The 28,000-nt window shown below is 42.5% G+C and overlaps 1 protein-coding gene across 3 annotated transcripts; it reads left to right on the top strand.

Annotated features, from left to right (window-relative positions):
• Positions 1-4: 4 nt before the first annotated feature.
• LOC106572255 (acetyl-coenzyme A synthetase, cytoplasmic) lies at positions 5-26,139 on the top strand. Of its 3 annotated transcripts, none has more exons than XM_045695993.1 (18): positions 5-107; positions 3,120-3,315; positions 14,574-14,769; positions 15,015-15,087; positions 15,712-15,787; positions 16,239-16,350; positions 16,801-16,848; positions 18,439-18,576; positions 20,209-20,379; positions 20,902-21,035; positions 21,454-21,586; positions 21,819-21,875; positions 21,996-22,076; positions 22,225-22,333; positions 22,494-22,562; positions 23,499-23,702; positions 23,886-23,960; positions 24,076-26,139. In XM_045695993.1, exons 1-18 carry the CDS (start codon positions 65-67, stop codon positions 24,201-24,203), a joined length of 2,043 nt encoding a protein of 680 aa, XP_045551949.1. In that variant the 5' UTR covers positions 5-64; the 3' UTR covers positions 24,204-26,139. The 3 variants fall into 3 exon arrangements, with proteins under 3 accessions (XP_045551949.1, XP_014001768.1, XP_014001769.1); XM_014146293.2 differs by lacking the exon at positions 5-107 and adding an exon at positions 539-1,649; XM_014146294.2 differs by lacking the exon at positions 5-107 and adding an exon at positions 551-1,649 and having other exon boundaries at positions 23,526-23,702.
• The last annotated feature ends 1,861 nt before the right edge of the window (positions 26,140-28,000 follow it).

Raw genomic sequence — 28,000 nt, 5'->3', positions numbered from 1 at the left:
GGAACCAGGGACGCAACTTTCACTTGCTTTGTTAAATAAATAAATAATGTCCTGCTCCTGAAATATGCTCATGCATTCATCCCAGTCATCAGAATCAGAGCATTGGGGTAGGTGCATATCCGACAATGATGTGTGCAATTACAATGATCATTTAATATGGTCAATTTCAGAAAATGTTATATAACATGAACATACTGTTGACAAGTAGGCTATGGTGTAAGTAATGTAATGTTTTGCCTTGTGTGGTAGAATTTGTGGGTTTTGACACTCTTATATAGTTGTCATAACCAGCCATAAAATAATGCACTATATGTCACAACAGGTCTAAATATGTCATGACAGTGGTATGACCATATTATAAAGGTTATGACAAGTTATGTCAGCTGTTATGAGATATTATGACATGGTTATGACCCTGCCATAAAGTGTGATGATGCTAGGTGTCAAGTAACGTGTTACCAAAAAGTGTTAGCTAGCATGGCTAATTGAGGGACTGTCAGTGACTGACATAAGAGAAAAACGGCTGTTGCACAACCAAATTTCGAAATTTAACCTGGTGTATTCTACTATTCTTTACTCTCAATAGTAAATTGAGACCCCGAGTTCCTAAAATATAAATTAAGTGGCCGTGGATCTTAAATTCTGACACGTGGTCCCTTTAAAAACTGCCTTCTCAAATATGGTCGGCTGCGGTGGTTGTGGGTCAAACGGAGTACACATCTGCGCTCCCATGCGTTCTACCTTAGCGGTGGCTCTGCGGTTAAACGAACGAGTTTTTTTGGACGAACGGTAGACCACCTTCACTTCAGGGCAAAACGGATACCCTTGCAGATAAAAATGTCATATTTCAGTATGAATGCAATAGATTTTGTTTGAATGGAAGAAGGGTATATCAAGTCAAGTGGTGTTCGACCTAGCACGTCGAACAGAAAGGCCTTGTCAATCTTGTTTGCTTGCTACTTTCCTAGCTGCTAGGGAGCTGTTGTATGCTAGCTAAAACTTAAAAGGATTTGAACTCTAGCCAGCTCAAACTGAAAATGCAGTTACATTGAAACATTTTGCTTAGTCAAAAAGTGTTTTATATTTGAGCTTAACTATTTTCTAGAGATGGCTAGCTGATGCAGGTAGTTCGCTGCTAGTTCATTTCTTTGGGTTCCACTGCCTAGTAATATTGATTTGAATGTGCAACCAGCTAACGTTAGCTAACTGTCTTTTTCTCAGTAGCTAACTACATTGCTTTATTATGCTTCTTTAGCTACCATAGTTCTAAGCATTAACGTGGAAGTAGCTAGTAGGAGGCTAAAGAAGCATCCGCAGTAAAACAAGGAAGTAAATTAATTTGGCTAAGTAGCCCTTGTTTTTGTGCCATACCACTGGAGGCTGGTTTGATTTGTACGTTACTAGAGTTGCAGTGGGCAACATTTTATCCTCAAACCATTCTAGGTAACTTTGCCACCTGTCTCGTATTTCGACAGCTAATCGATAGGTAGCTAACTCGTTAGGCAGCTGACTCGAGGGCGAAATGATTCCAGACAAAGCACCAAAGGAGGACGTTTTTCATGCAGGAGGAGCCTTGAAGAAGAACGCTCATGTTCCCAACTTTGAAAATTACAAAGAACTCTACCTGAAATCCATTGAAAATCCAGATGGTAGGATTTCGCTACACTCGCAATAACATCTGCTAAATATGTTTGTGACCCATATTTTTATTTGATTTCTACAAATACACGTATCAAAGCCTTGTCAACAACTTGTGGAAGTACAAGTATTGCATGAGCGAACACCTTTTCACTTCTGTTTTTTTTTACAAATGATTTTCCTCTCAAGAAGCTAAAATGAATGTATACTGATTGCACACAGCACTTACAGCCAGTGAGCTCACTGACTCATAGAAATGAGTTTGTTTCAGAATGGGTGATAAACAATAAACTGTTCATAAATGCATCTACAACCAAAATCATTGTATTTGTTTCAAAGCATTCTCTTAGACCTAATCCTCGCCTGGAGTTGTGCATAAAGGCTAGAAGTAACATTGGATGGTCATTTATCATGGTCAAGTCATATTGATCAAGTTTTTGTGAAGATGGGGAGAGGTATGTCTGCTTATAAATAGATATGTGCTTTTGATACACAGATCAACTGTACTAGCTAGTTGTTCAGGCCCTGATATTGTCCCATCTTGATTACAATCCAGTAATATGTTAAGGTGCAGAAAAGAAAGACCTAGCAGCATGCCATCCCCTAAACTGCATACCAAGAAACAACAACAACCATGCATGATAGTGTTACATGGGTGAGAAGTGAACTACTTCTAGTCTTTAAGAAAAACGTGTGAAAATGCTAACCCCTTGTATAATGTATTTGCATATACTTCAAACATGCATGCCCCACCAGACACACCACTATGGGTTTCTTCACGATACCCAAACCAAAAACAGATTTAATGAGTCGCTCAGTTGTGTATAGAGCCATGTCGTCATTGAGTGCTCTGCCGCCAGAGGTTACTCAGGCAAAAAGCCAGTTTAGCTTTCAAAAACAAACATCTTGTATCACAGCCCCTATACTATTTTTTTAAAGATTTAACTATACTCTATATATGAATAGTGTGTGTATATAGTATAAATGTTTCTTTGTGACTTCATTTTGAATTTAATGTTATCTTTTTGTCTATAGCTGTTCTGTACTTTGTTTTTTGTGGACCCCAGGTAGCGGCTGCATTTGCAGTAGCTGATGGGGATCCTAATAAACTAAACCTATGCCAGTAGGTCTTGTTTTACTTGGGACCCAACAATGTATACATTTTGCCAGCATATTCTTAATATTTCTGTGCTAATGTGCATAAAACACACCCCTTCCCTACTTGCCTGGCTTCATGCTCTCTCATATCTGCAGGGGTGGATAAGGATAGCTAGCCAACATCATGCAGTAATACTTAAAAAAAATCTGTAACATGGATGGCAGTTCATGAGTGTTTACACATTTGGAAATGTCACAATAATGCATCTGTCTGACATTTCTGTTCTTCCTGGTGGTTGAGGCTGCAGGTGCCCTTGCATGGTTGTCCCTTTCAACCACCAGTTAGCGGTCATCATAATGGCTCATTTGTTTCCTTATTCCAGAATTCTGGAGTGACATTGCAAAAGACTTCTACTGGAAGTCGAAGCACACGGGCCAGTTCTTGGACTACAACTTTGACGTGACGAAGGGGGAGATCTACATCAAGTGCATGGAGGGAGCCACCACCAACATCTGCTACAATGTCCTGGACCGCAACGTTCATGAGAGGAAGCTTGGGGACAAAGTGGCATTCTACTGGTTAGTGTGTGTGTGTGTCAAGGGGATTACGGAGGTTGTCAAAGCACTCTCTTGTTGGCCGTTCTATGGTTCTCTGCTTGGGAGGGGGGTGTCCCTCAGGAACAATGGGATGGAATGCTAGGAGAGGACGCTAAATGGTTCAACAGTGATCCTTGGTCCTTCGTCTCTTGCCTCATTGCGCATTAGTCATATCAAATATTTTTCCCCCCTCCTTTGTGAAAGCTAGCCTCAGTTCAAAGATGTCCCCATGAATGAATAGTGAATCCATGAGGACGAATGGGCTTCTAGTGCTGGATGGGTTATTTAGGGATGTGTTAGCTATTTGTGTGTTATGTTGGTTTAAGTGAGCTTTGAAGTTGAGATGCAAAAATACACATAAAATTGGTTGTTTGGATCCTGGCTGCTGATTGGAGCAGCGTTCCAAGACTTTTTGTGTTAGCTTCGCAGACATTCCTATGCCTGCTAATAGTTACATCTGAAAATTATCACTGCGCCGCCATAAGAATGTCATGTTCCTGTCCGAATCATCTCTTGTATTTATCTCATCTCGTGGATTATTTCTTCTTGCTTCCAACCTAGCATTTAGTTTTTATTGGCCAGTCTGAGATATGGCTTTTTCTTTGCAACTCTGTAGTCTCAATGCTTTGGTTTACGGACACCCAAGCTCCCAGTCACATCAAAGTTGAATTAATTTAGGTGTCTGCGTGTCTTGCAAATTGTAGCGCAGATATTGGCTAATGATGAACATTAGGCCTACACATAACTTGTACTCTGGTGACTGAGGTCTCAACTCTGATTTTAGAAAACTGACTTCTCACTACAGGAGAAGTTCTCACTAGTATAATTTTGAAGTGTATTCCGTACCGACGGGCTACTCATTACATTGGTTAAAGTTAGAAGAGATTTTACAGAAGGTCTTGCATTGCTGTAGCTTGAAATGCCATTCTCTGTGCTCATGACTTCTCAAGTGTGAAATGTCTGTCCCATCAGCCTGTTCATACCATTATTTTGGCCCTGCTACTTGTCTTAGTCAGTCCAATGGATATGTCCTTTCTTTAGGAATTACTTTTTTTGTCTCGGACTGATGTTGTAATAGGAAAGCCTATCGTCGGTTGCTAGGCTACTTTAGCTGTTTTTCTCCCTAAATGCTCTAACTTGTACTGTAGCTCGTTGTGTTTATTTTGTGCTGATGTAGGTGCTAGGCAGCCATGTTTTTTTTCTTCTGTCCTCTGCCAACCTCTACAACAGTGGAGTGTTTCATCATCTTGACTGTGAGTGCTGAAAGTGTATTCATAGGACTGGCTGCCTTGACTTGTGTGTGTGTTTAGTCACACTCTGTCACCACCATGGGGAGGGGAACTAGTTGGATGACCTTGACCTGCCAGCAGTCGTGTGAGACTCCACCAGAGAGCAGAGTGAAGCTCATAAATAAACATCAATCTGAAAGGGAGGAGTGGACAGTCTATTGAGAAATCCATGTTGTGTGAAAGCAGAGCTTTGCATGGTTCTTTTTGTGCTTGCACATAAACAGTTGCGAGATAACAACAGTGGCCCTCTACAGTATCTGGCAGGCCTATTGTTTCTCAATCTAAATTCACAGCCAGACCCAGAAGTGCTCTCTTTCCTTTATATTTCTTATTACACACAGCCTAATAGGTTTTGTCCCTAAATGCCCTAACTTTTACTGTAGTTCATTATGTTTATTCTGTGCTGATGTAGGTGCAGGGTGGGCCATCCCCCCCCCGGTTCACTGCCAACCTCCACAATAGTGTTGGAGTGTTAGTCATCTATACTTTGACATCTTGACCGTGAGTGCTGAAAGTGTGTTTTGCAACGGAGTATTTATTGTGTGTGTGTGTTTGGCCACACCCATGGGAAGGGGAAACTTTGCTAACGTATGGAATTGTTTTAAGATCGTCATACCATGGATTATTTACCTATTTGATTTTGCATCCTAGGACCCCTCTAGGTATCAATAAAAAAAACAAAAAAAACATTGAATTTGGCCATTACTACTATAGCCCATAGAAATGCATTGAATAACACATAAATGGCAAGAGGCATTCAGCTAAATCACAAGGTTTTGACGTGTCTGTCCTATATCTAGGAGATATGAAAAAGCCCAGGAATTACAGTGGGGGAAAAAAGTATTTGATCCCCTGCTGATTTTGTACGTTTGCCCACTTACAAAGAAATGATCAGTCTATAATTTTAATGGTAGGTTTATAAGAACAGTGAGAGACAGAATAACAACAAAAAAATCCAGAAAAACGCATGTCAAAAATATTATAAATTGATTTGCATTTTAATGAGGGAAATAAGTATTTGACCCCTCTGCAAAACATGACTTAGTACTTGGTGGCAAAACCCTTGTTGGCAATCAGAGGTCAGACGTTTCTTGTAGTTGGCCACCAGGTTTGCACATATCTCAGGAGGGATTTTGTCCCACTCCTCTTTGCAGATCTTCTCCAAGTCATTAAGGATGCGAGGCTGACGTTTGGCAACTCGAACCTTCAGCTCCCTCCACAGATTTTCTATGGGATTAAGGTCTGGAGACTGGCTAGGCCACTCCAGGACCTTAATGTGCTTCTTTTTGAGCCACTCCTTTGTGGCCTTGGCTGTGTGTTTTGGGTCATTGCCATGCTGGAATACCCATCCACGACCCATTTTCAATGCCCTGGCTGAGGGAAGGAGGTTCTCACCCAAGATTTGACAGTACATGGCCCCGTCAAATGATGCAGTGAAGTTGTCCTGTCCCCTTAGCGTAAAAACACCCTCAAAGCATCATGTTTCCACCTCCATGTTTGACGGTGGAGATGGTGTTCTTGGGGTCATAGGCAGCATTCCTCCTCCTCCTCCAAACATGGCGAGTTGAGTTGATGCCAAAGAGCTCCATTTTGGTCTCTGACCACAACACTTTCACCAGTTGTCCTCTGAATTATTCAGATGTTCATTGGCAGACTTCAGACGGGCATGTATATGTATTCTTCAGCAGGGGGATCTTGCGGGCACTGCAGGATTTCAGTCCTTCACGGCGTAGTGTTACCAATTGTTTTCTTGGTGACTATGGTCCCAGCTGCCTTGAGATCATTGACAAGACCCTCCCGTGTAGTTCTGGGCTGATTCCTCACCGTTCTCATGATCATTGCAACTCCACGAGGTGATCTTGCATGGAGCCCCAGGCCGAGGGATATTGACAGTTCTTTTGTGTTTCTTCCATTTGCGAATAATCGCACCAAATGTTGTCACCTTCTCACCAAGCTGCTTGGCGATGGTCTTGTAGCCCATTCCAGCCTTGTGAAGGTCTACAATCTTGTCCCTGACATCCTTGGAGAGGTCTTTGGTCTTGGCCATGGTGGAGAGTTTGGAATCTGATTGATTGATTGCTTCTGTGGACAGGTGTCTTTTATACAGGTAACGAGCTGAGATTAGGAGCACACTCTTAAAGGGAGTGCTCCTAACCTCAGCTTGTTACCTGTATAAAAGACACCTGGGAGCCAGAAATCTTTCTGATTGAGAGGGGGTCAAATACTTATTTCCCTCATTAAAATGCAAATCAATTTATAACATTGACATGCGTTTTTCTCGATATTTTTGTTGTTCTGTCTCTCACTGTTCAAATAAACCTAACATTAAAATTATAGACTGATCATTTCTTTGTCAGTGGGCCAACATACAAAATCAGCAGGGGATCAAATACTTTCCCCCCCACTGTATGTAAAAATAGTTTTACATATATTTAACCCCTTTTTTGGGGGTGGGAGGGGCACAACTACTTTGTTCGTGGGGTCATTAGTCTGTAGCCCAAACGGTTCGGACGCTATAGACAGAAGTTGACACATCAGCGGTACCGACTTCAGACGAGTCCCATGACACTTGTGGGGGGGGTCGTAGAACAAAACAGAACACCATCTGTTCGTGAGTCTTATCTTTCCGTAGAGTGATCATATTAATTTGTAGGCCAAACCTTTCGGACGCTACAGCTGTTTCCATGAGAAGACCAATGTTTTGAGATGTCTCCTGGTCTGACAAACAGCGCTGTAGCTCTGCCACTTTCCACCACAGATGCGGAAGGCCGACATCGGCGGGTGTGGTGGATGGAGACACAGACCATACAAAAATCATCTCTAACTTAAACACAGATTTTGAGGAATCTTTAACTGATGTTAATTAGATTGACCCATGAGTCAATCAACTCTTGGGGGTTTAGGTCGGCTATTCTGTCCAATAGACTATTTGAGCATAATGTAGGCCAGAGGTGGGGGTAGGGCTGTTGCTGTGACCATATTACCGCCACACCGTCAGTCATGAAGGCAGTTAAATTCCACGTGACCGTTTAGTCTCGGTAATTAGGCTTCTCCAAGCTCTGATGCTGTTGATGGTCATTAGTAGCCTACCAAACTTGCTAACTGCCTGGTACCAGCACTCTATTGTCCCTCTAATCACTCTGACATCAATGCAAATGTAATAGGAAATCAAATCAAACACTTCATGAGAGCCCATGAGCACACGTTGCGCCACATTTCTGTAGGCTATGCAATTGCGTGAGGACTGAGTGATGGCCTCTATTAAAAAGAGGAGGATCCCATGAGCTTTCAATCGGCTAGGCCTACTGTATTTATTTCTCATCTTTCCCAATATTAAGCACATTGCTTTGCTTTACACCAGGAGTATAGCCTACTGGGCTGGCATGAAAATGAACCACTGGAAATGTGTCCTCCATTCACTGCTTAAGTGCATAGATGGCACATTTTTTTCCCCCCTGCCGCTGTTTCGAGACAGGTGCGTGATAGAATGGAAAATTAAGTCAAAACAAATTTCACACACATTATTTAGTATATGTAAAGACAGGATTAAATAAAAAGTAGTCTGATGGGTGACAATATTAGCGTATCACTGGTGAATTATATATTCACTTGTCAATGATGCCCAGCGTAAGGTAAGAAACAATGGCTTTTTTTTGGCCAAATATTTTAATCGTAGCACAACTCGTGTAGCCTAGCCCATAGGCCTATATGTTTTGATAAGGTTTGTATCATAACTGAAGTTGCCAAATAACTTGTTAAAATTAAGCAGATTAATCTGCTTTACAAGTGGTGTAGAGCCTAACTGGCATACATACATAAGCAGCACGTGAGTTTCAAGTTTGGAGAAGATCATTTTCACCTTAAGAATGCATCTTTTTTTGAAATAATAAAATCATTACATCTATAATTGCATTTGTGGTCACTTTTGATAATGTTTTCCAGCTAGTGGAACATTCGCACATATAGCCATACTGCCATGTGCGCATTGCTGCGCTTATAATGTGAAGAAATAGCCTAATAGTTTATCAACGTTTTAAGCTAAATGTTTTGATCTGTTGTGTCAGCCACGTTGCGTAAAGATGTTTTTCTGCTAGTGGTTGTATTAATTTAGGATTTATCACATCCCACAACTGTCCCAGACTATGTTTGGAATATTTATTTGTCGCATAGAATAGGTCAACTTTTGTACTATGGGGATAGTAGATTGACATAGGCCAGTGCTTTTGCTGTTCGTTAGGCCTACTGATCTTGTTGGCTGACAAAGTAACTATGAACAGTTCTTCCAATATCTTCAATATGCACCTCGGAATTGGATAAGGATGTCCGCAGTTGCGTCCCTGATATGTCTTCACTTGTAGCCTGTGAGGAATACCTGATCACGTGACGGAAAGCTATGTGAGTGAGAGGTGCTTCGGAACAGGCAGCATTCAGGGAGAAAGGCACAAGGCAGCACTCCGGACCAAGGGCACAACGGCCACTGGCTGCAAAAGGCATGGATTTTTTTTTAGGCTGCATTATGGTCACACAAAGGGGAATGCCGCCAGGAAATTTGAGGCATTAGCAAGTGCTTGTCAAATTGTGAATGAGACTGAAGTGTGTACAGCCTGAACAAAAAACAAAGCAGAGCTCATGCCTTTCAAGTGACTTTTTTCAAATAATCATTATTTGCATCATGCAGCCTTACAATGTATTAAAAATGTAAACATATAGCCCAACGTTTATCACATCTAAAGTTACATAACTCTAAATGAAGCATATAGGGGTACCTATTTCTTAGTTAACCAGTCAACAAAGAATAGCTGCATTTGCACACTCCCTCAAATCATTTGGAGAAAATATCCTTCCTATTTTATTCAGCTTTTTTGAATTGTATTCTTCATACTATAAAATGTCATGGAATTCTAAGTAAACTAGTGTAGCCCACAGCAATTTGGCATCGCTAGATCAGGGCCTAACATAAGGACAACTCGGAGTATGCTATTCTGTTCTTCTGAGATGGACTACATTTTCTTCATATCATGCTTCTTTAGACCCGTCTAAAACAAACAATGGATTTATTGTTAAGGTGTAGGCTATATTCCATGGATTTATTTGACTTTTTAAAATGTAGATGTTCCAATGGTCTGCATCAGTGGCTTGTAGGCTGTGTGGAAGCCAGGAGATGCCGAATGTGTTTGTTAATTAACGGTCAATTACCGTGAGGCCGACCAGTTATTTGCTTGACAATCACCGGCTGACGAAATTTCATGACCAGCACAGCCCTAGGTGGGGACCCCAAAAATCTATCTTATTGAGGGGCTGCAGTGGCTCGTGGGTCTGCGTACCCACATCCACACATGTTGTCAGAGCCTGCCCTAGCCTTGCGAGCAAAACATCTTAGCAGCCCCCCCCTCTTGACAGCAAAGAGAACATATTTAGTTATGTAACTAATTTCATGCAGTTCTACTAATTTGACATGGGGAGGATAGAACAATTAGCATTATTACAGCAAAGGTCCTGCAATTCCTTCACATTTTTTCATATGTTTGCAGTTTATAATATATCTGATGGTCAATGGGGCCCACCTCCCTTTTGGTAATTTGACCATTCTTACTACAAGTTTAGATAGTGTAGCGGCCAGCTAACTCAGGGTTTCTCAAACTCGGTCCTGATCCGCGGGGGGGGAATGATCCCGCGGGCCATAGGTTGCCCATCCCTGATGAAGGCCTATCAACAAAACCAATGGAGCAAATGCCATAACATTTCCACATGGATATAGCTGTTGACTTCTATGATGGCTTACAATGGCCAATGTGTGATGTTCAATGTAGGCCTACACGTCTTTTTTTTTTAAGCGTTATGCGTTGCTTGACATGCACCATTTTAGGAATGTTTTACTTGTCCGAAAGCTGAAATTATAGGTGACTTGAAATTGCGCTATTGTGTTATTACAAATTTAAATGTATTATTATCGTACAAAAATGTATGCTACCATCTGCCTATTGGCTTATTTGCAAATTCAAGCCGGTCTCAAAATAGGACACTTTTTTCCCCTTCTAAGACAAAAGCTCGCTTTTCATAGACTAATATGTAAAAATGTGTGTTTTTGTAGAAAGCAATGACTCCCCCATTGCTGACTAAAATTTGCTATAAGTGGGCTAGAAACGAACTAGCAAATAATATCAACAAATGTGCAAACTTGGCTGCACGCGTCTCTGATAACCTAGTGTTTTAAGTTCGTTGGACCAGTAACCGCAAGGTGGTTTGTTCGAATCCCCAAGATGACTAGGTGAAAAATCTGTCGACGTGCCATGGAGCAAGGCACTTAACCCTAATTGCGCCTGTAAGTTACTCTGGATAAGAGCTTCTGCTAAATTACGTGAATGTAAAATGCTCTGTGATCTGATGCATCTACTAGGACTCTCGGGCTGCAGGTGATGGGAAGACCGCTCGTGCCAGTGAAATAGAACAAGGCTACTCCGATGCGCTTCTCAGCCTACAAAAAAATGAACAATTCTGTTTTAAAGTGTGGTTACTGGGCAAGTTTGTTTCTCTGTTAAAGCACTATGTCCCTCCTAACACAGTTGGCCACGTCATCCCTGTGTGTGAACACTGGCCCATAACAGGAGCCCCAAGAGACTGCTGAGAAGTCAGAGCAAAGGTCACTTATCAAGATCACCCATCTTTCCCACATTCTACCCAAGGATAGCAATCTCTGTGCTATCCTAAAACATACTTTTACGGGGGGGTGGAAAGCAGATTGTGAAACTCAGATTGCTTAATATTACACAAGGCTCGATGAATTGATGATAAAATAACTGACAATATAAACCAGCCAACGCCCTGTGAGAAATGTTCCCTGTAAACTGTGGTGCAACAAACCAAATCAGTGTGCATACTGCAGTCTTAAGGGCTTGTCCTTAGAGTTTGCCAGTCATGCGTTTTTCATTTTAAGAGGACATTTCAAGAGAGAAATTCCTCCACAGCTCAGGCACATTGCTGAGTAAAGCAGAGGCAAAATGTCAGTTTATTACTTCAACCTTTGGCACATGAGACTTAGCTAGAATAGATCCATCGTGACCATGAGCTTTGTGAGCATGTTGGTATGAGTGAATGTTTTGAGTAGAGTTCGACCGATTATGATTTTTCAACGCCGATACCGATTTATTGGAGGACCAAATAAAGCCGATGCCCGATTTTTATATTTGTAATGACAATTACAGCAATACTGAATGAACACTTTTATTTTAACTTAATATAATACATAAATCAATTTAGTCTCAAATAAATAATGAGACATGTTCAATTTAGATTAACCTCTCTGGGATCGTTCGGGACGCTAGCGTCCCACCTCGCCAACAGCCAGTGAAATTGCAGGGCGCCAAATTCAAACAGAAATCTCATAATTAAAATTCCTCAAACATACAAGTATTATACACCATTTTAAAGATAAAGTTCTTGTTAATCCAGCCACGGTGTCTGATTTCAAAAAGCCTTTACAGCGAAAGCACACCATGCGATTATGTTATGTCAGCGCCTAGCCACAGAAAACCATACAGCCATTTTCCAACCAAGGAGAGGTGTCACAAAAGTCAGAAATAGCATTAAAATGAATCACTTACCTTTGATCTTCATCTGATGGCACTCCCAGGTCTCCATGTTAGACAAATGTTTGTTTTGTTCGATAAAGTTCATCTTTATGTCCAAATACCTCCTTTTTGTTCGTGCGTTTAGGCCAGTAATCCAAATGCACAAAGCGTGAGCACAAAGTCCAGACAAAAAGTCTAAAAAGTTCCATTACAGTTCGTAGAAACATGTCAAACGATGTATATAATCCATCTTTAGGATGTTTTTATCATAAATCTTCAATAATATTCCAACCGGACAATTCCGTTGTCATTAGAAGGGAAAGGGAACGGAGCTCGCGCTCACGGCCGAACGATAAACAACTAAAGGCTTTCAGCTGAGCCACCTGCTTAGAGGTCTTATTCTCTCCCCTTTCACAATAGAAGCCTGAAACAACTTTCTAAAGACTGTTGACATCTAGTGGAAGCCTTAGGAAGTGCAATCTGACCCCATAGACACAGGATATTGGATAGGCAATCACTTTAAAAAAAACTACAAACCTCAGATTTCTCACTTCCTGGTTGGATTTTTCTCAGGTTTTTGCCTGCCATATTAGTTCTGTTATACTCAGACATTTTAACAGTTTTGGAAACTTTTTAGTGTTTTCTATCCAAATCTACTAATTATATGCATGTCCTAGCTTCTGGGCCTGACTAGCAGGCAATTTACTCTGGGCATGCTTTTCATCCAAAATTCCAAATGCTGCCCCCTATCCTAGTGAGGTTAAATAATGCAAAAACACAGTGTTGGAGAAGAAAGTAAAAGTGCAATATGTGCCATGTAAAAAAAGCTAATGTTTAAGTTCCTTGCTCAGAACATGAGAACATATGAAAGCTTGGTTCAATATTCCCAGTTAAGAAGTTTTAGGTTGTAGTTATTATAGGAAATATGACGTGTCGGCTATTTCTCTCTATACCATTTGTATTTCATATACCTTTGATCGGCTATGAAAAGCCAACTGACATTTACTCCTGAGGTGCTGACCTGTTGCACCCTCGACAACCACTGTGATTATTATTATTTGACCCCGCTGGTCATCTATGAACATTTGAAAATCTTGGCCATGTTCTGTTATAATTTCCACCCTGCACAGCCAGAAGAGGACTGGCCACCCCTCAGAGCCTGGTTCCTCTCTCTGTTTCTTCCTAGGTTCTGGCCTTTCTAAGGGAGTTTTTCCTAGCCACCGTGCTTCTACACCTGCATTGCTTGCTGTTTTAGGCTGGGTTTCTGTACAGCACTTTGTGACATCAGCTGATGTAAGAAGGGCTTTATAAATACATTTGATTTGACTATTGGATGTTTTTATCGGCACTATAGTATTGCCAGCCTAATCTCGGGAGTTGATAGGCTTGAAGTCATAAACAGAGCTGTGCTTCAAGCATTGCGAAGAGCTGCTGGCAAACGCAGGAAAGTGCTGTTTGAATGAACGCTTACGAGCATGCTGCTGCCTACCACCGCTCAGTCAGACTGCTATATCAAATCATAGACTTAATTATAATATAATAAACACAGAAATATAAACCTTTGGTCATTAATATGGTCAAATCCGTAAACTGTAATTTCGAAAACAAAATGTTTATTTTTTCAGTGAAATATGGAACCGTTCCATATTTTATCGAATATTGCTGTTACATTGCACAACCTTCAATGTTCTGTCATAATTATGTAAAATTCTGGCAAATGAATTACGGTCACACAGTTCGCAAAGAGCCAGGCGGGCCAAACTGTTGTATATACCCTGACTCTGCTTGCACTGAACGCAAGAGAAGTGACCATTTCCCTAGTTAATATTGCCTGCTAACATGAATTTCTTTTAACTAAATATGCAGGATTAAAAATATATACTTCTGTGTATTGATTTTAAGAAGGGCATTGATGTTTATGGTTAGGTACGATTGTGCTTTTTTTCCGCGAATGCGCTTTTGTTAAATCATCACCCGTTTGGTGAAGTTGAAGTAGGCTGTGATTTGATGATAAATTAACAGGCACCGCATTGATTATATGCAACACAGGACAAGCTAATTAACCTAGTAATATCATCAACCATGTGTAGTTAACTAGTGATTATGTGAAGATAGACTTATGCTAGCTAGCAACTTACCGTGGCTCCTTGCAGCCACAAGGTCCTTTTGAAGCTGCACTCGCGTAACAGGTGGTCAGCCTGCCACGCAGTTTCCTCGTGGATTGCAATATAATCAGCGTCCAAAAGGCCGGTTTTACCAATTTGTTATGAAAACTTGAAATCGACCCTGAACATTGGCATCCCGGCAACATGACTAAAACTATGGCCATCTTGGTCGGGAAAACATCATGTATGATACATCTCTGTTGTTGGACCCATCACAGGGAAGGGAATGAGCCTGGCGACGTGATGAAGGTGACCTACAGAGAGCTGCTCCAGCAGGTGTGCCAGTTTGCCAACGTGCTCAAGTCCCAGGGGGTGAAGAAGGGGGACCGCGTGTCCATCTACATGCCCATGGTGGTAGAGCTGGTGGTGGCCATGCTGGCCTGCGTCCGCATCGGGGCTGTGCACTCAATCGTGGTGAGTAGCTAACAGCCACCATCTCAACCATGTCTGGATGAGGCCTTTAGGTACATATCATACCAGTCTGATTTAAACGCCGACTTAAGTGCTAAATGGATGGAATAGCCATTTTACCAGCTTTTCCTCGTACATATTTCGAAGGAACAAATCTATCTACACATACACCCTACAAGGCAAACACTTACGCACACACTGCACAGTGTATTTGATTAGTGTACTTGTGTTTTTTTGTGTCGTTCCAGTTTGCAGGCTTTTCGGCAGAGTCGCTGTGCGATAGGATCCTGAACTCCCAGTGCTCGTTGCTGATCACGGCCGGTGAGACTGCAAACTAAACTGCAGTAATAATGAAACTCTTGTTAGATGGATTATAGTGCCATAGATTATCCCATGACCTCCTAATCCACGGTTTTAATTAGCCCTGCTTTATTTTTCTCATAGAGAGCCCAGTGTATAGACTTGCCCCATCACTCTACAGATATTGATCTGGAGTGACGCTAATCGTATAACCGCCATAACCATAGCCTCTTTAGATGGGCTTCCTTTGTGTGCGCCAGTGGGGCGGTCATTGGCAATTTCTCCCCTCTGATAAAGACTGTTGCTAAGGGAAATAAACCTTTTTTTTTATTTTTTTAAACTATTAAATTATACTAGAACCCTAGACGTGCGATTTGGGATTGTTTGCCATCTGAAAACCCTCAATACTAAAATGTTTTGCCACTTAGCTATACATATAATCTAAGACGGAATCATTCCTTTTCATAGTCAGTGGGTTTCAAAATATCAAGATGAAGATTGTTCCCGGGCTGTGACGGGTTCATGCCAGTTCACTGACGGTCACATCTTACAGTACCAGTAACGTCCTGTCTATGGCAATAACTGCCCTGCCTTTCTCTCATTGTTCGGTGTGTGTGCACCCTTTCACCTCATCCACCCCCCCAGATGGTTTCTACAGAGGAGATAAGCTGATCAACCTGAAGGTGATCGCTGACGACGCGCTGCAGAAATGCAGGGACAGGTAAGGGCCAAGCTTTTCATGACGCACTGCTTTATCTGACTAGCTCACAGGAGGTTGGTGGCACCTTAATTGGGGAGGACGGGCTGGTGGTAATGACTGGAGCGGAATCAGTGGAATGGTATCAAATACATCAAACACATGGGTTCTATGTGTTTGATTCCATGCAATCCGTTCCAGTCGTTATTATGAGCCGTCCTCCCATCAGCAGCCTCCTCTGGACTAGCTAGTCGCATTTACACACTTCTACTCGCTTTGCCCTTCCTGAAGAGATGGTTTGTCTTGGTATTCCCAACAACACATGCCCATGCTTGCCTCCATTAGATGTCTCCTTTGTGTGTTTACCTAGAGAGGGCTGTGAAGACTTTGTTCATGTGAATCCCGACTCTCTTCTTTCTCTCTTCCTCGTCTTCCTACTCTTTCCCACTCCCCCCCCCCCTTCTCCGTCTGTCAGAAGTTTCCCAGTTCAGAGGTGTATCATGCTGAAACATCTGTCCAAGGAGGTGGAGGCCGCTCCCCTGGTCTCCCAGTCCCCCCCTGCCAAGCGGACCTGTCCCGACCTGCAGGTGAGACCAGCAGCAGAAGCCCCACTGTCCTATTCATCAGGGAACACCATAGTAAAAGGTTTTGCAATGGAAAATAAAAATGGGTGTCGCTTATTAAGATCAGGTATTCCCTCCCTTTTTCTTCCAGTTGGTGCCTAATGAATACCACCCATTTGTTCATAGGGCAGGTCTATTAACTTTACCACATGCTACTGTTTAGTTAATAATGGCTTAAGTCGTTATCCCTTTAATGTTAACTCCCTCCTGTGTTTTTTGGTTTTCCACTTGTATTTCCTGAAACAGTTGAAGCTTTTGCCTTCTTCTTCCTTGGTGTTTGTATAAGATGAGAAGTATAAGTAGTCCCTCTGCAAAGCCTGTACGACTTTGTCTCAGATGTCACAGTTCAAATGACATGAAGCCACCCCTTTTTTTATGTCTGTTGAAATAACCGTTTCTATTAACCCCTTCTAGCAGGAGAAACAGAAAGACGGCGTAAAGAAAATCCGTCCCGTCCCTCAGGTATTTCAGATATCCCTGAGCTTGAGTTTCCTTTGGGTTTTTTTAACACCTTTGTCTGATCCTCTTCTCAGCGGTAGCCTAACCCTGGGGGTCGATCCTGTGTTACACCTATATTAACACCTTAACTGCTGTCTCTAGAGGGTCTCTCTCTGTCAGTGTCTGTCTGTGGTCTTACTAACAGCACTCTGCTCACAACTGGTCCGGGGGTCCCTTACCTTCTCTGCCTGGCTTTAGCCTTTACTTTTAGCTATGCTTAAGTTAAGATGATAAGATCATTGGGTTTGAATTGACCTGAAAGCAACACTGAAGAATAAACAACGACTAGAAGATTTCAAATGGTAATTGACCCCTGACTCACCGTGTAGATGTAGTGTATCAATATTGATCTCTCATGCCGTCATTGGGGCCTTTCATTTCCTGCTATAGATAATGGCAATACTTCTCTTACTGTGACTGTGCAGCACTGTCAATTTACACTGAGTGTACAAGATATTAGGAACAGTTGCTCTTTCCTCGACAGACTGACCAGGTGAAAGCTATGATCCCTTATTGATGCCAGTTGTTAAATCCACTTCAATCAGTGTAGATGAAGAGGAGGAGACCGGTTTAATAAGGATGTTTAAGCCCTGAGACAGTTGAGACATGGATTGTGTATGTGTGCCATTCAAAGGGTGAATGGGTCAGACAAAATATTTAAGTGCCTTTGAACGGGGTATGGTAGTAGGTGCCAGTCGCACTGGTTTTAATGTACTGCATGAACTGCAACGTTGCTGGGTTTTTCACGCTCAACAGTTTCCCGTGTCTACCTAGAATGGTCCACCACACAAAGGATCTTCAGCCAACTTGACACAACTGTGGGAAGCATTGGAGTCCGCGTGGGCCAGCATCCCCGTGGAATGCTTTCTACACCTTGTAGAGTCTATGCCCTGACAAAATTGAGGTTATTCTGAGGGCAAAAACGATGCAACTCAATATTAGGAAGGCGTTCCCAATATTCTGTACACTCAGTGTATATCAGTATATGTGCAACGCTATCAATGTGATGCACATGTATGGCATTTTTCAGAAATACTATGACGATAAAAGTTGTCTAGAAACGCAGGACCCCACCCATAGTTTAAGAACATCTGTACCGTATATTTCATCAACCCCACCAGTGACCTTTAACCCCCAAGAACAGCAGCTTGAGAGATGCATTTGATTATGAATTCTGGAAGTTGCATTATTTGCTAACTTCTCTCACCATTGTTTCAGACTGCTCAAGTGTATACAATGCTGATTCACTTAGACTTGAATTCCTGGCCTCTCACTTTCTTATTCTCTCGCTTGTTCTATTCTTTCTTGTCTAAGCGGCAGGTTTGATTTGACCTGATTTCTGATTAAGCGATTTTAAAAGCATTTAATACTTCTTCCTACTGCTTAATATGAGCGTTGTCTGTTAGGCTTGGATGTTGCTCTTACTGAATAGAATCAGTTGAATGAATCATTATTGTTGATGCGGTCTCTCTCAAGGGCTGTAAACATTCAGCTATCCGTGTCCCCCGGTCAGTTATTCTGTGTGGGGTTTTTACCTGTGTGGGGTTCCGCCAGGTGCCGTGGAACCCTGAGGTGGACCAGTGCTGGCGCAGCTTGCTGAGTGGCGCGTCTGACGAGTGCGAGCCGGAGTGGTGTGACTCTGAGGACCCCCTTTTCATCCTCTATACCAGCGGCTCCACGGGGAAACCTAAAGTACACAATATCACACGCAACAATTACACTTAGTTTCTGTGTCTGTCCACTCGGGGAAACCTAAAGTACACAATATCACACGCAACAATTACACTTAGTTTCTGTGTCTGTCCACTCGGGAAACCTAAAGTACACAATATCACACGCAACAATTACACTTAGTTTCTGTGTCTGTCCACTCGGGAAACCTAAAGTACACAATATTACACGCAACAATTACACTTAGTTTCTGTGTCTGTCCACTCGGGAAACCTAAAGTACACAATATCACACGCAACAATTACACTTAGTTTCTGTGTCTGTCCACTCGGGAAACCTAAAGTACACAATATCACACGCAACAATTACACTTAGTTTCTGTGTCTGTCCACTCGGGGAAACCTAAAGTACACAATATCACACGCAACAATTACACTTAGTTTCTGTGTCTGTCCACTCGGGGAAACCTAAAGTACACAATATCACACGCAACAATTACACTTAGTTTCTGTGTCTGTCCACTCGGGGAAACCTAAAGTACACAATATCACACGCAACAATTACACTTAGTTTCTGTGTCTGTCCACTCGGGGAAACCTAAAGTACACAATATCACACGCAACAATTACACTTAGTTTCTGTGTCTGTCCACTCGGGGAAACCTAAAGTACACAATATCACACGCAACAATTACACTTAGTTTCTGTGTCTGTCCACTCGGGAAACCTAAAGTACACAATATCACACGCAACAATTACACTTAGTTTCTGTGTCTGTCCACTCGGGGAAACCTAAAGTACACAATATCACACGCAACAATTACACTTAGTTTCTGTGTCTGTCCACTCGGGAAACCTAAAGTACACAATATCACACGCAACAATTACACTTAGTTTCTGTGTCTGTCCACTCGGGAAACCTAAAGTACACAATATCACACGCAACAATTACACTTAGTTTCTGTGTCTGTCCACTCGGGGAAACCTAAAGTACACAATATCACACGCAACAATTACACTTAGTTTCTGTGTCTGTCCACTCGGGAAACCTAAAGTACACAATATCACACGCAACAATTACACTTAGTTTCTGTGTCTGTCCACTCGGGGAAACCTAAAGTACACAATATCACACGCAACAATTACACTTAGTTTCTGTGTCTGTCCACTCGGGAAACCTAAAGTACACAATATCACACGCAACAATTACACTTAGTTTCTGTCTCTGTCCACTCGGGAAACCTAAAGTACACAATATCACACGCAACAATTACACTTAGTTTCTGTGTCTGTCCACTCGGGAAACCTAAAGTACACAATATCACACGCAACAATTACACTTAGTTTCTGTGTCTGTCCACTCGGGAAACCTAAAGTACACAATATCACACGCAACAATTACACTTAGTTTCTGTGTCTGTCCACTCGGGAAACCTAAAGTACACAATATCACACGCAACAATTACACTTAGTTTCTGTGTCTGTCCACTCGGGAAACCTAAAGTACACGTCTTCATCTTTCTCGGTCACGTTTCCAGTTTGTTTGCCTCCCCCTCTCTCTGTCTCTTCTAGGTTTTTTGCACTCTGTTTTTCTTTCTTTCTTCACATGCACGTCGGTGCCGCCGTCATGATCATGTGTGTCTCTTCTCGTCAGGGTGTTCTACACACCGTCAGTGGCTATATGCTCTACGTGGCCACCACCTTCAAGCTGGTGTTTGACTACCAGCCTGACGACGTGTACTGGTGTACGGCCGACATCGGCTGGATCACGGGCCACTCCTACATCACCTATGGACCCCTGGCCAACGGTGCCACCAGCGTCCTGGTGAGTGGAGGGCCCCACAGGCTTACTACGGTCATTAGTTCCATTTGGGCTCTGGTGCACTATATATGGAGTAGGGTGCTAGTTAGACACCAAGGCTTTTTGTGATTAATTATGAGATACTTGTTGCTTTTCTGGGCTTCCACTTCAAATTTTGTGCAACAGGCTTATAATATCGTATGATTTTAAATGGTGTCAAAAACCTCCATAGTCCATGTTGACAAACTGTATAGAGATATTTGTTGTAACCAAGTCATGGTTTTGTGACTCATCTCATACAGCGACTCATTAAAATGTCTTCTCATAAAAAAAGTTGTGTAAACCGGAGGAGAGCGATCAAACGAGATGTTATTTACCACCTCTACTTCCTCATGTAGTTCAGACAGCATTCTCTTTGATATCAGACAGCCAATGACGACTTAGTTTATGATCATAGAGTTGTTTTGACATAATCTGCCTCCGACTCTGTTTGGTGGTCATTTTGTGACTGCCTCTGACTCTGTTGTGAATCTGATCGGTGTCCAGTTCGAGGGTCTGCCCACCTACCCGGATGTGAGCCGCATGTGGGAGATAGTGGACAAGTACCAAGTTACCAAGTTCTACACGGCGCCCACAGCCATCCGCCTCCTCATGAAGTATGGCAGCGAGCCCGTCCAGAAGTGAGTCTCCACACACTTGGCTCATACACCCTGTTTCTAACCAGGATTGTGTTCATTAGGGCACACTGTCGCAAAATGTTTTGCAACAGAAAACAAAACTGTTCTAATTGGACAGTACTAGCTGGTTTGACCCCGTTTCAACCATTTCTGCCCTATTGAACACAACCTAGGCCTGAAAATGACAGGACTTCATACAGAAAAAGGGTCAGTGTCTACAGATGGGGCTATTGAGTGCTCCATCTGCTTAAATGATCCTTTAAGTACGTCGACTATGTCCACGGTCTGTTTTTGCCTTCTCAATATACTGCTATATACACATGCCTGCATGTTTGGTTTTGTCCTTTTGTGTGAGTCTATGGGAGTGTGTCTTCCAGGTTAACACGTTCCCTCCCCGTGTGTGTGTGTGTGTGTGTGTCAGGTACAATCGGGAGTCTCTGAAGGTGCTGGGGACGGTGGGGGAGCCCATCAATCCAGAGGCGTGGCAGTGGTACTACAGCGTGGTGGGGGAGAAGAGGTGCCCCGTGGTCGACACCTTCTGGCAGACTGAGACCGTCAGTACCCACTTGTTTGTTTTTAATGAATTGGTCTTTCTCTGAATTCAGCACACACAGCTGTGTTTCTATTAGTAAAAATAGAAAACAGTAACGGGCCAAGGTGGCTTCCTTGCGGCATCGACATCTCTCCTCTGTTTCTGTCACTTTAAACTGTAAATACTGAAAGGTAGTTTCATTTTGTCCTTTTGGTCTGTGACTGACTCTCTCTTTCCATTCGTTTTTCTCTCAGGGTGGCCACGTGTTGACTCCTCTTCCTGCTGCGACGCCCATGAAGCCTGGCTCAGCTGTAAGTGTTACGTTGATTCTATCAAGTTCTCCATTCCTGCCCACTAAGATGCTGCCTGCCTCCTTTCATTATGAGGGCAGAGTCGGTCTAATTTGCTCTCTGGTCTTTCCCCTCCACCAGACCTTCCCTTTCTTTGGAGTTGTCCCAGCCATTTTGAATGAGTCTGGGGAGGAGCTGGAGGGACCATGCGAGGGTTACCTTGTAAGAAAACTGTAGAAATTACCCAGTACTTTAATTTAGCTGCAAACTTAATTAATTCTCATATTTGTAATATGTTGTCGGCATTTTAATTAGCTTTTCAATGCTTTTTTTGACTTTGGACATCCTTGCATCTTGTCCTCCTCCTCAGGTGTTCAAACAGCCCTGGCCAGGAGTCATGAGGACTGTGTATGGGAACCACCAGAGGTTTGAGACAACCTATTTCAAGAAATTCCCTGGATACTACGTCAGTGGTGACGGTAAGATGAGGCTAACATGGTCCTGAGCACCATCATGACTGATGTTTCTAGAATACCGCACAAATATCTATTCTTTAAGTGGCATCATATTATAGACTTCCAATTTTGTTTTATGTATACTTGTTTATATCAAGACCCTCTGGGGGGTTTCCCCCCCCAGGTTGCCGTAGGGACAAGGATGGGTACTACTGGATCACAGGGAGGATGGATGACATGTTGAATGTCTCAGGTCAGTACTATCAGTTGGAGCTCTGTGAAATGTAATGCATAGTGTTGGTATGTCTGTACTATGTGGTCTCTTGTTCTGCCCTCTGCACTACTGCTAATGGTGGAATTCCCCTTTGTGTTGTAGAACATAACACGTTATGCACAGGATACAGAAGATGTAAACTGTACAGTGAAATGGTTACTCGCATAGTGGAGTCTTTTTGTTGTTGTTGTTTTTAGTCTTGTAGCTAGCTAGCTAAACAATATGCCATAATTCCAACTCTAGTGCAGAGTTCAAAACAACTGTGAACTCCAACTGGGGAAAATCTATTTGAACGGTCATCCAACTCGGAATTCCAACTCGGGAACTAGAGCTCCGACTTTCCGACCTGAAGATCTCTGACGTCATGATTTGAACTAGTATTTTTAAGAGTTGCCAGTTCTCCCACTCTGTCATGGATGCCCTTAGTTTGAAGATGTAATCCAGAGACAGGTGTTTTATATAACAACCTTCTGCGTTCTCGTTTGGACACTCGCCGCATTTGGCACTCCTCTCTGCTTCCAACGGGCATTCCACTGATTTAGAAACTCGGGTCAACTTTTCCCGTGACAACGGCACCGTTTCGTCCCACAACTGTCATCAGAAGACTCTACAATGTGTGGTGCAATGAAAAATGTCTTTAACTAAATCCGGAATCATGAATAGTGTTCTGCTGTCGTGAAATATTAGATAATGTCCTCCAAGAAGGTCTGACTGAATGATAGAGAATGTTACCTTACATGCTCCAGCACTGAAATATGATTCAGAGATAAGTAGACTGTTGTACTATATTCCTGTCAATGGAGTGTACGCATATCTGGGTCATGTTAAGTAGGGCACACTGTAGCACAATATTTTGCAACAGAAAATGAATATCTGTGTTGGACAAGTTAAGCTAGTACCTCCCTGTTTCTAAAGGTTTTCTCCCTACTGAACACACACCAGGCCATCTGCTGAGCACGGCGGAGGTGGAGTCGGCCCTGGGAGAGCACGCGGCGGTGGCCGAGGCAGCAGTGGTGAGCCGGCTGCACCCTGTCAAGGGGGAGAGTCTCTACTGCTTTGTCACGCTCACCGATGGAGTCGGCTTCAACCGCACCCTGGAGGCCGAGCTCAAAAAACAAGGTGTTTGCATGCGTGTTAGGCCAAGTACTGCCGTTGAACATGACTAAGGGGATTGTCCTCGACGGCGCCATCCTCGTTTACATGCATCTCAGAGACAATAGGTTCCTGTGTTGAATCAGATTAATTAGAACTGGGATTGAGGATGTTCAGATGACTAATGCTGTGTATTATCTGTTGTGACAGTGCGAGAGAAGATTGGTGCCATTGCCACCCCAGACTTCATACAGAATGCTCCAAGCCTTCCAAAGACCAGATCAGGTGAGAGAATAGCACATATGATGCAACATTTTACACTATGATTTGAAAGCCGTTGTGAATGAGAGGCAATTTGGTCAATGACGCAATTACAAGCTTTCTTCCTCTGTTTATACAGGTAAGATTATGCGGCGCGTGCTTCGTAAGATTGCCCGTAACGAGCGGGACCTTGGGGACTTGTCCACGCTAGCTGACTCCTCGGTCATCGAGCAGCTCTTCCTGAACCGCTGCTGTGGCGCAGTGTGAGCTTCCACCTGCAGAGGGAGCCAGAGAGCCCTGCCAGGGCAAAGCTGGAAGGAAGGGGAGGAAGAGTTGCAGGAGGAGATGCATGCATTAAACTGTAGAGCCTTCACTGTGGGGCTCAAGCCAAAACTGGGTTTGAGGAAACACATCCCTCTAGTTTGTCAGGAGTTCTGTTCTCCCCAGTTATAAAGTACAGTTGATGTACTATTAGATTCAAAGTTTGCTTTTTTTCATTTGAACTATGTAGACTTTTGTCATTTTGTTTTATTTTCTTTGCAGCTTGACATAGGATCGCTATGTGTGTTTGTGTCTGCATGCTTGAAATGTTTTAAGTTGATGTATTTTCTACCCCCTGTGTATTCTAGAGACAGAGGGTGTTTGTTAGTGTGAACATCTCTTTTAGTCTGTAAGTATGGGATGATTGTACTAGAGAAAAAAAGGTCACATTTTGAAAAAACAACTTAAGGACGCATAAACCTTTTATGGCGCCTACCTACTGGACGTCAGCTCCCGGTGCTGTGGTAGAACGTTGCTGTCATTCATGAGCAAACGTCATTTGGGGGGGGGGGGGCCTGACAGACATATTTGGCATAGATGCAAGGATCTGTTATTGCCCTTTATGTCATAGGACTTTGCTTATACATGATTGTAGTTCTAATGAAGACTTGTTGTTTATTTAAAAGTGGGACCAAACATAAAATGCAGGACCCATTTAGATTTTTAAAATTGATTTAATAGCAAAACTGTCAATGTGTTCATGTGCCAACATAACATTGAAGCTGGATGTTATAATCGTGTCGGTTAAAAACAAAAATGTTTGTTTTGAAATAACTTCTGGTATTAGGGCCTGGGCAAAAAAAAGACGTTTTGCAATTTTATCTTTTTGTTGCCCCTTTGTATCAAAGCGACATGCAATAACTCATTTTAAATTGACTTGACTACTTCTTGTGATCTAGTTTTAGTGGTCATTATTTTGGATGAAACCTGGGTTGTATTCACTAGGCACTAAACTAGAAAACAGAGAGATTACTAGGACTTTTTAATTTAACCTTTATTTTTTTTTAGGCAAGTCAGTTAAGAACACATTTCTTATTTGTCCAATAAGAAATGCTCAATTTTGTCCTCTTGCAAAAGGTTTAAAATGTTTTCTGTTGCATACCCTGATGAATACAACCCTGTCCTGGGCATGTTGGAGTGCTGTAATCGTTTTATTCATTCACCTGCATCTCTCATCTCGCACCTCTTTGTGCAGTTTGTCTTGACCTTTCTTACATTCTCCAGTAGATGGTGCTATAACATGTGTTTTCTGAAATCCTCAGGTTCCTCAACTCTACTATGTCTTTTCCCTGTAGTGTTCTTCTGTAGAGCCAGTTTGATCTGTCAGTCAGCAGACAGTTCAATGGATATTATATGCACACGATGATAGACCTATACTGTGTCCACGTTCAGTGTCTGACTGAACGTCACATGATGCATAGCATGGATGTGACGGTATTGTTTAGTTAGAAGCAGAAATCTCTAGGAGACATGAGTATCACAGAAATACTACTTTATGCTCTGCTGCCTGTCGAAACAAATCCGTGGACTACTTATCTTTCTTGTCGATAATTTAGCATTTTCTGCTATAATTGGCATTATTTTTCTTCCAAGGGCACTTGGATACATTATCATAGATGAGTTAAGAAGTCCTTAATCGTTCCCTGTTTTATTTATTTTTTAGTATGGCATCTATTTTACATATAGTTTGACTTGGTCTGAAAATAACGTGTATTATTTAAAAGTGTGAATGCATTATAGAATACTGGTATGCTGTAAATTAAATAATTCTGCAGATTGTGTGTGGTGTGTGTGTACATGCGTCTTGGCCAGGTGGTCATTGTAAATGAGAATTGTTTTTTCAATTGACTCCTCTGGTTAAATAAAGGTCAAATAAAAAGCGTATTGTCTGGCTTGTTGAATTGTAGTAGCTGCCCAAATGTTCTGTGTATTTGTTCATGCTCTCTGTTTCATTAATTGCCTATTTTACTGGAGGCCACCAGACCATATCTTCTAGGATGAACACATATATTAATAATCCCCCCCCCCCTCCAATGTGTTCCATTTGATTCCTTTTCAGGTTTCCCCTAGAAGGGAACCTACTATCTGTTTGAGTGGAACAGCACCACCCTCAAGTTGGCAGTGTTGGAGCATCGATAAGACATGTTAAGCCTTTGTCATTGTGTGTAGGCTGGAGAGAGGGTATATACTCTGTGAATATGTTGGTATTGATTCTTCAACTGATGTCTCTCTCCATTTCGTCTTTGTAATAGAACTCATGCTCATCTAGTATAGAAATTAAATATGCACTTGTATGATACGCCACGTTGCTCAGTAAGATGAGCCATCTGCTGCCAATGGGGATGGCTGGGACTGAATAATTGATGGCGTTGTGCTTGTTTTTGGGCCAGCAAGTAACATGTGTGTTCATGTTTATCTCGATCCCCTCCATCTCAGTGTTGCGAACAACACTAACGACGCCGTGGTCGTTAATCATACGGACAGGTGGAGCTAAGGGGTTTGTCCTTGTTTTGGGGGTTGTGTGTGTGTGAAAGAAAAGTGTCAGGGACACCCCATTTATGTCAGGTTATTGTATTTCCTGTGCATCAAAATCCATAACTAGTGCACATGAACAGCATGGGTCCTACATTATCTGCCTCTATGCTTTGTTCTCTGAGCATTTCCTCCACACATGAAATCTGAGCAACCTCAGATTGATCCTTTCATCCTCTCAACCCTCTTCTGGGCATGGTGATAGATATATTCAGGTCAATAGTAGACCCTGGCTATCCAGTTATTGCCTACTTGCAGTTTCTGTAAAGGGATGGAGCTGGTCTTGTTTGTGCTGCAGTCTGACTAGTAAGTGCAGCTCTGCTGAGGCATTATGTAAATCATAGGGCACTCCCTCTCACAATGCATTTGTGTGTGTGTTGGGGGGGGGGGTCGATTAGTTACATATCACAGTATTATTTTTGGATGATATTTGACTCGAATTATCGATGTGTAAAAAAAAAAAAAAGTTATTTATTTCCTACTGTATGTAGTGTTAGCTGGCGCTAGTCGGCTGTATCTGCGCTAAAACGCTAGTATTTTTTGTTCTATAGCTTATTCTCCATCTTTTGAAATAGCGAGGCAACATGTTTCCAGCACATATTCCCTGACTGATCAAAACAATTTTTCTATCTCTTGTCTCTATAGTGAGCAATAAGTTTGGAACATGAAATTGCAGTATTGAATCGTTCTGTGTGTGTGTTATATAGGTGCCGATACGATATATTGCGATTCTAAGTATTGTGATCGTATCGTGAGGTCCCTGGCAATTCCCAGCCTTGGTGTTACTGTACATGGTTGTTTGTGTACTTGGGCGTATTGCACCCATACATGTGTAATTGTAGGACTGGAGCAGAGTCAGTTCTATCACCCCCACCATGGCCTGTTGATGGGAGGCAGAATGAGGGGACAGCCCTGGGGGTCCCCTGGGTGTGCTGCCTGGGCGTGTTGGCCCAGCTGTCTCAGCCGCTTGACCCCTGTGAGCATATGTGCTGTGGAGAGGCCACTGTTGTTTGTGCACGCAGTGGGCCAACCGTGACAGAAGGAGGAGACTGGACAGGACAGGTGGGAAAGAAGGATCTCAGAGAGCGGGAAGGGGCTAAAGAATATGACCGAGAAAGTGATAAGAGAGAAAATGTAGATTTGTGGTGTAAGACAGGAGAATATGAGGATGTAGATAAAGAAAGACTGGGGAAGGGAGGAGCAAATATAGA

This window comes from Salmo salar, chromosome ssa15, assembly GCF_905237065.1.
Source record: "Salmo salar chromosome ssa15, Ssal_v3.1, whole genome shotgun sequence".
Lineage (NCBI taxonomy): Eukaryota > Metazoa > Chordata > Actinopteri > Salmoniformes > Salmonidae > Salmo > Salmo salar.
The sequence above is the reverse complement of the archived record's forward strand: the minus strand, read 5'-3'. Positions and strand labels throughout refer to the sequence as shown.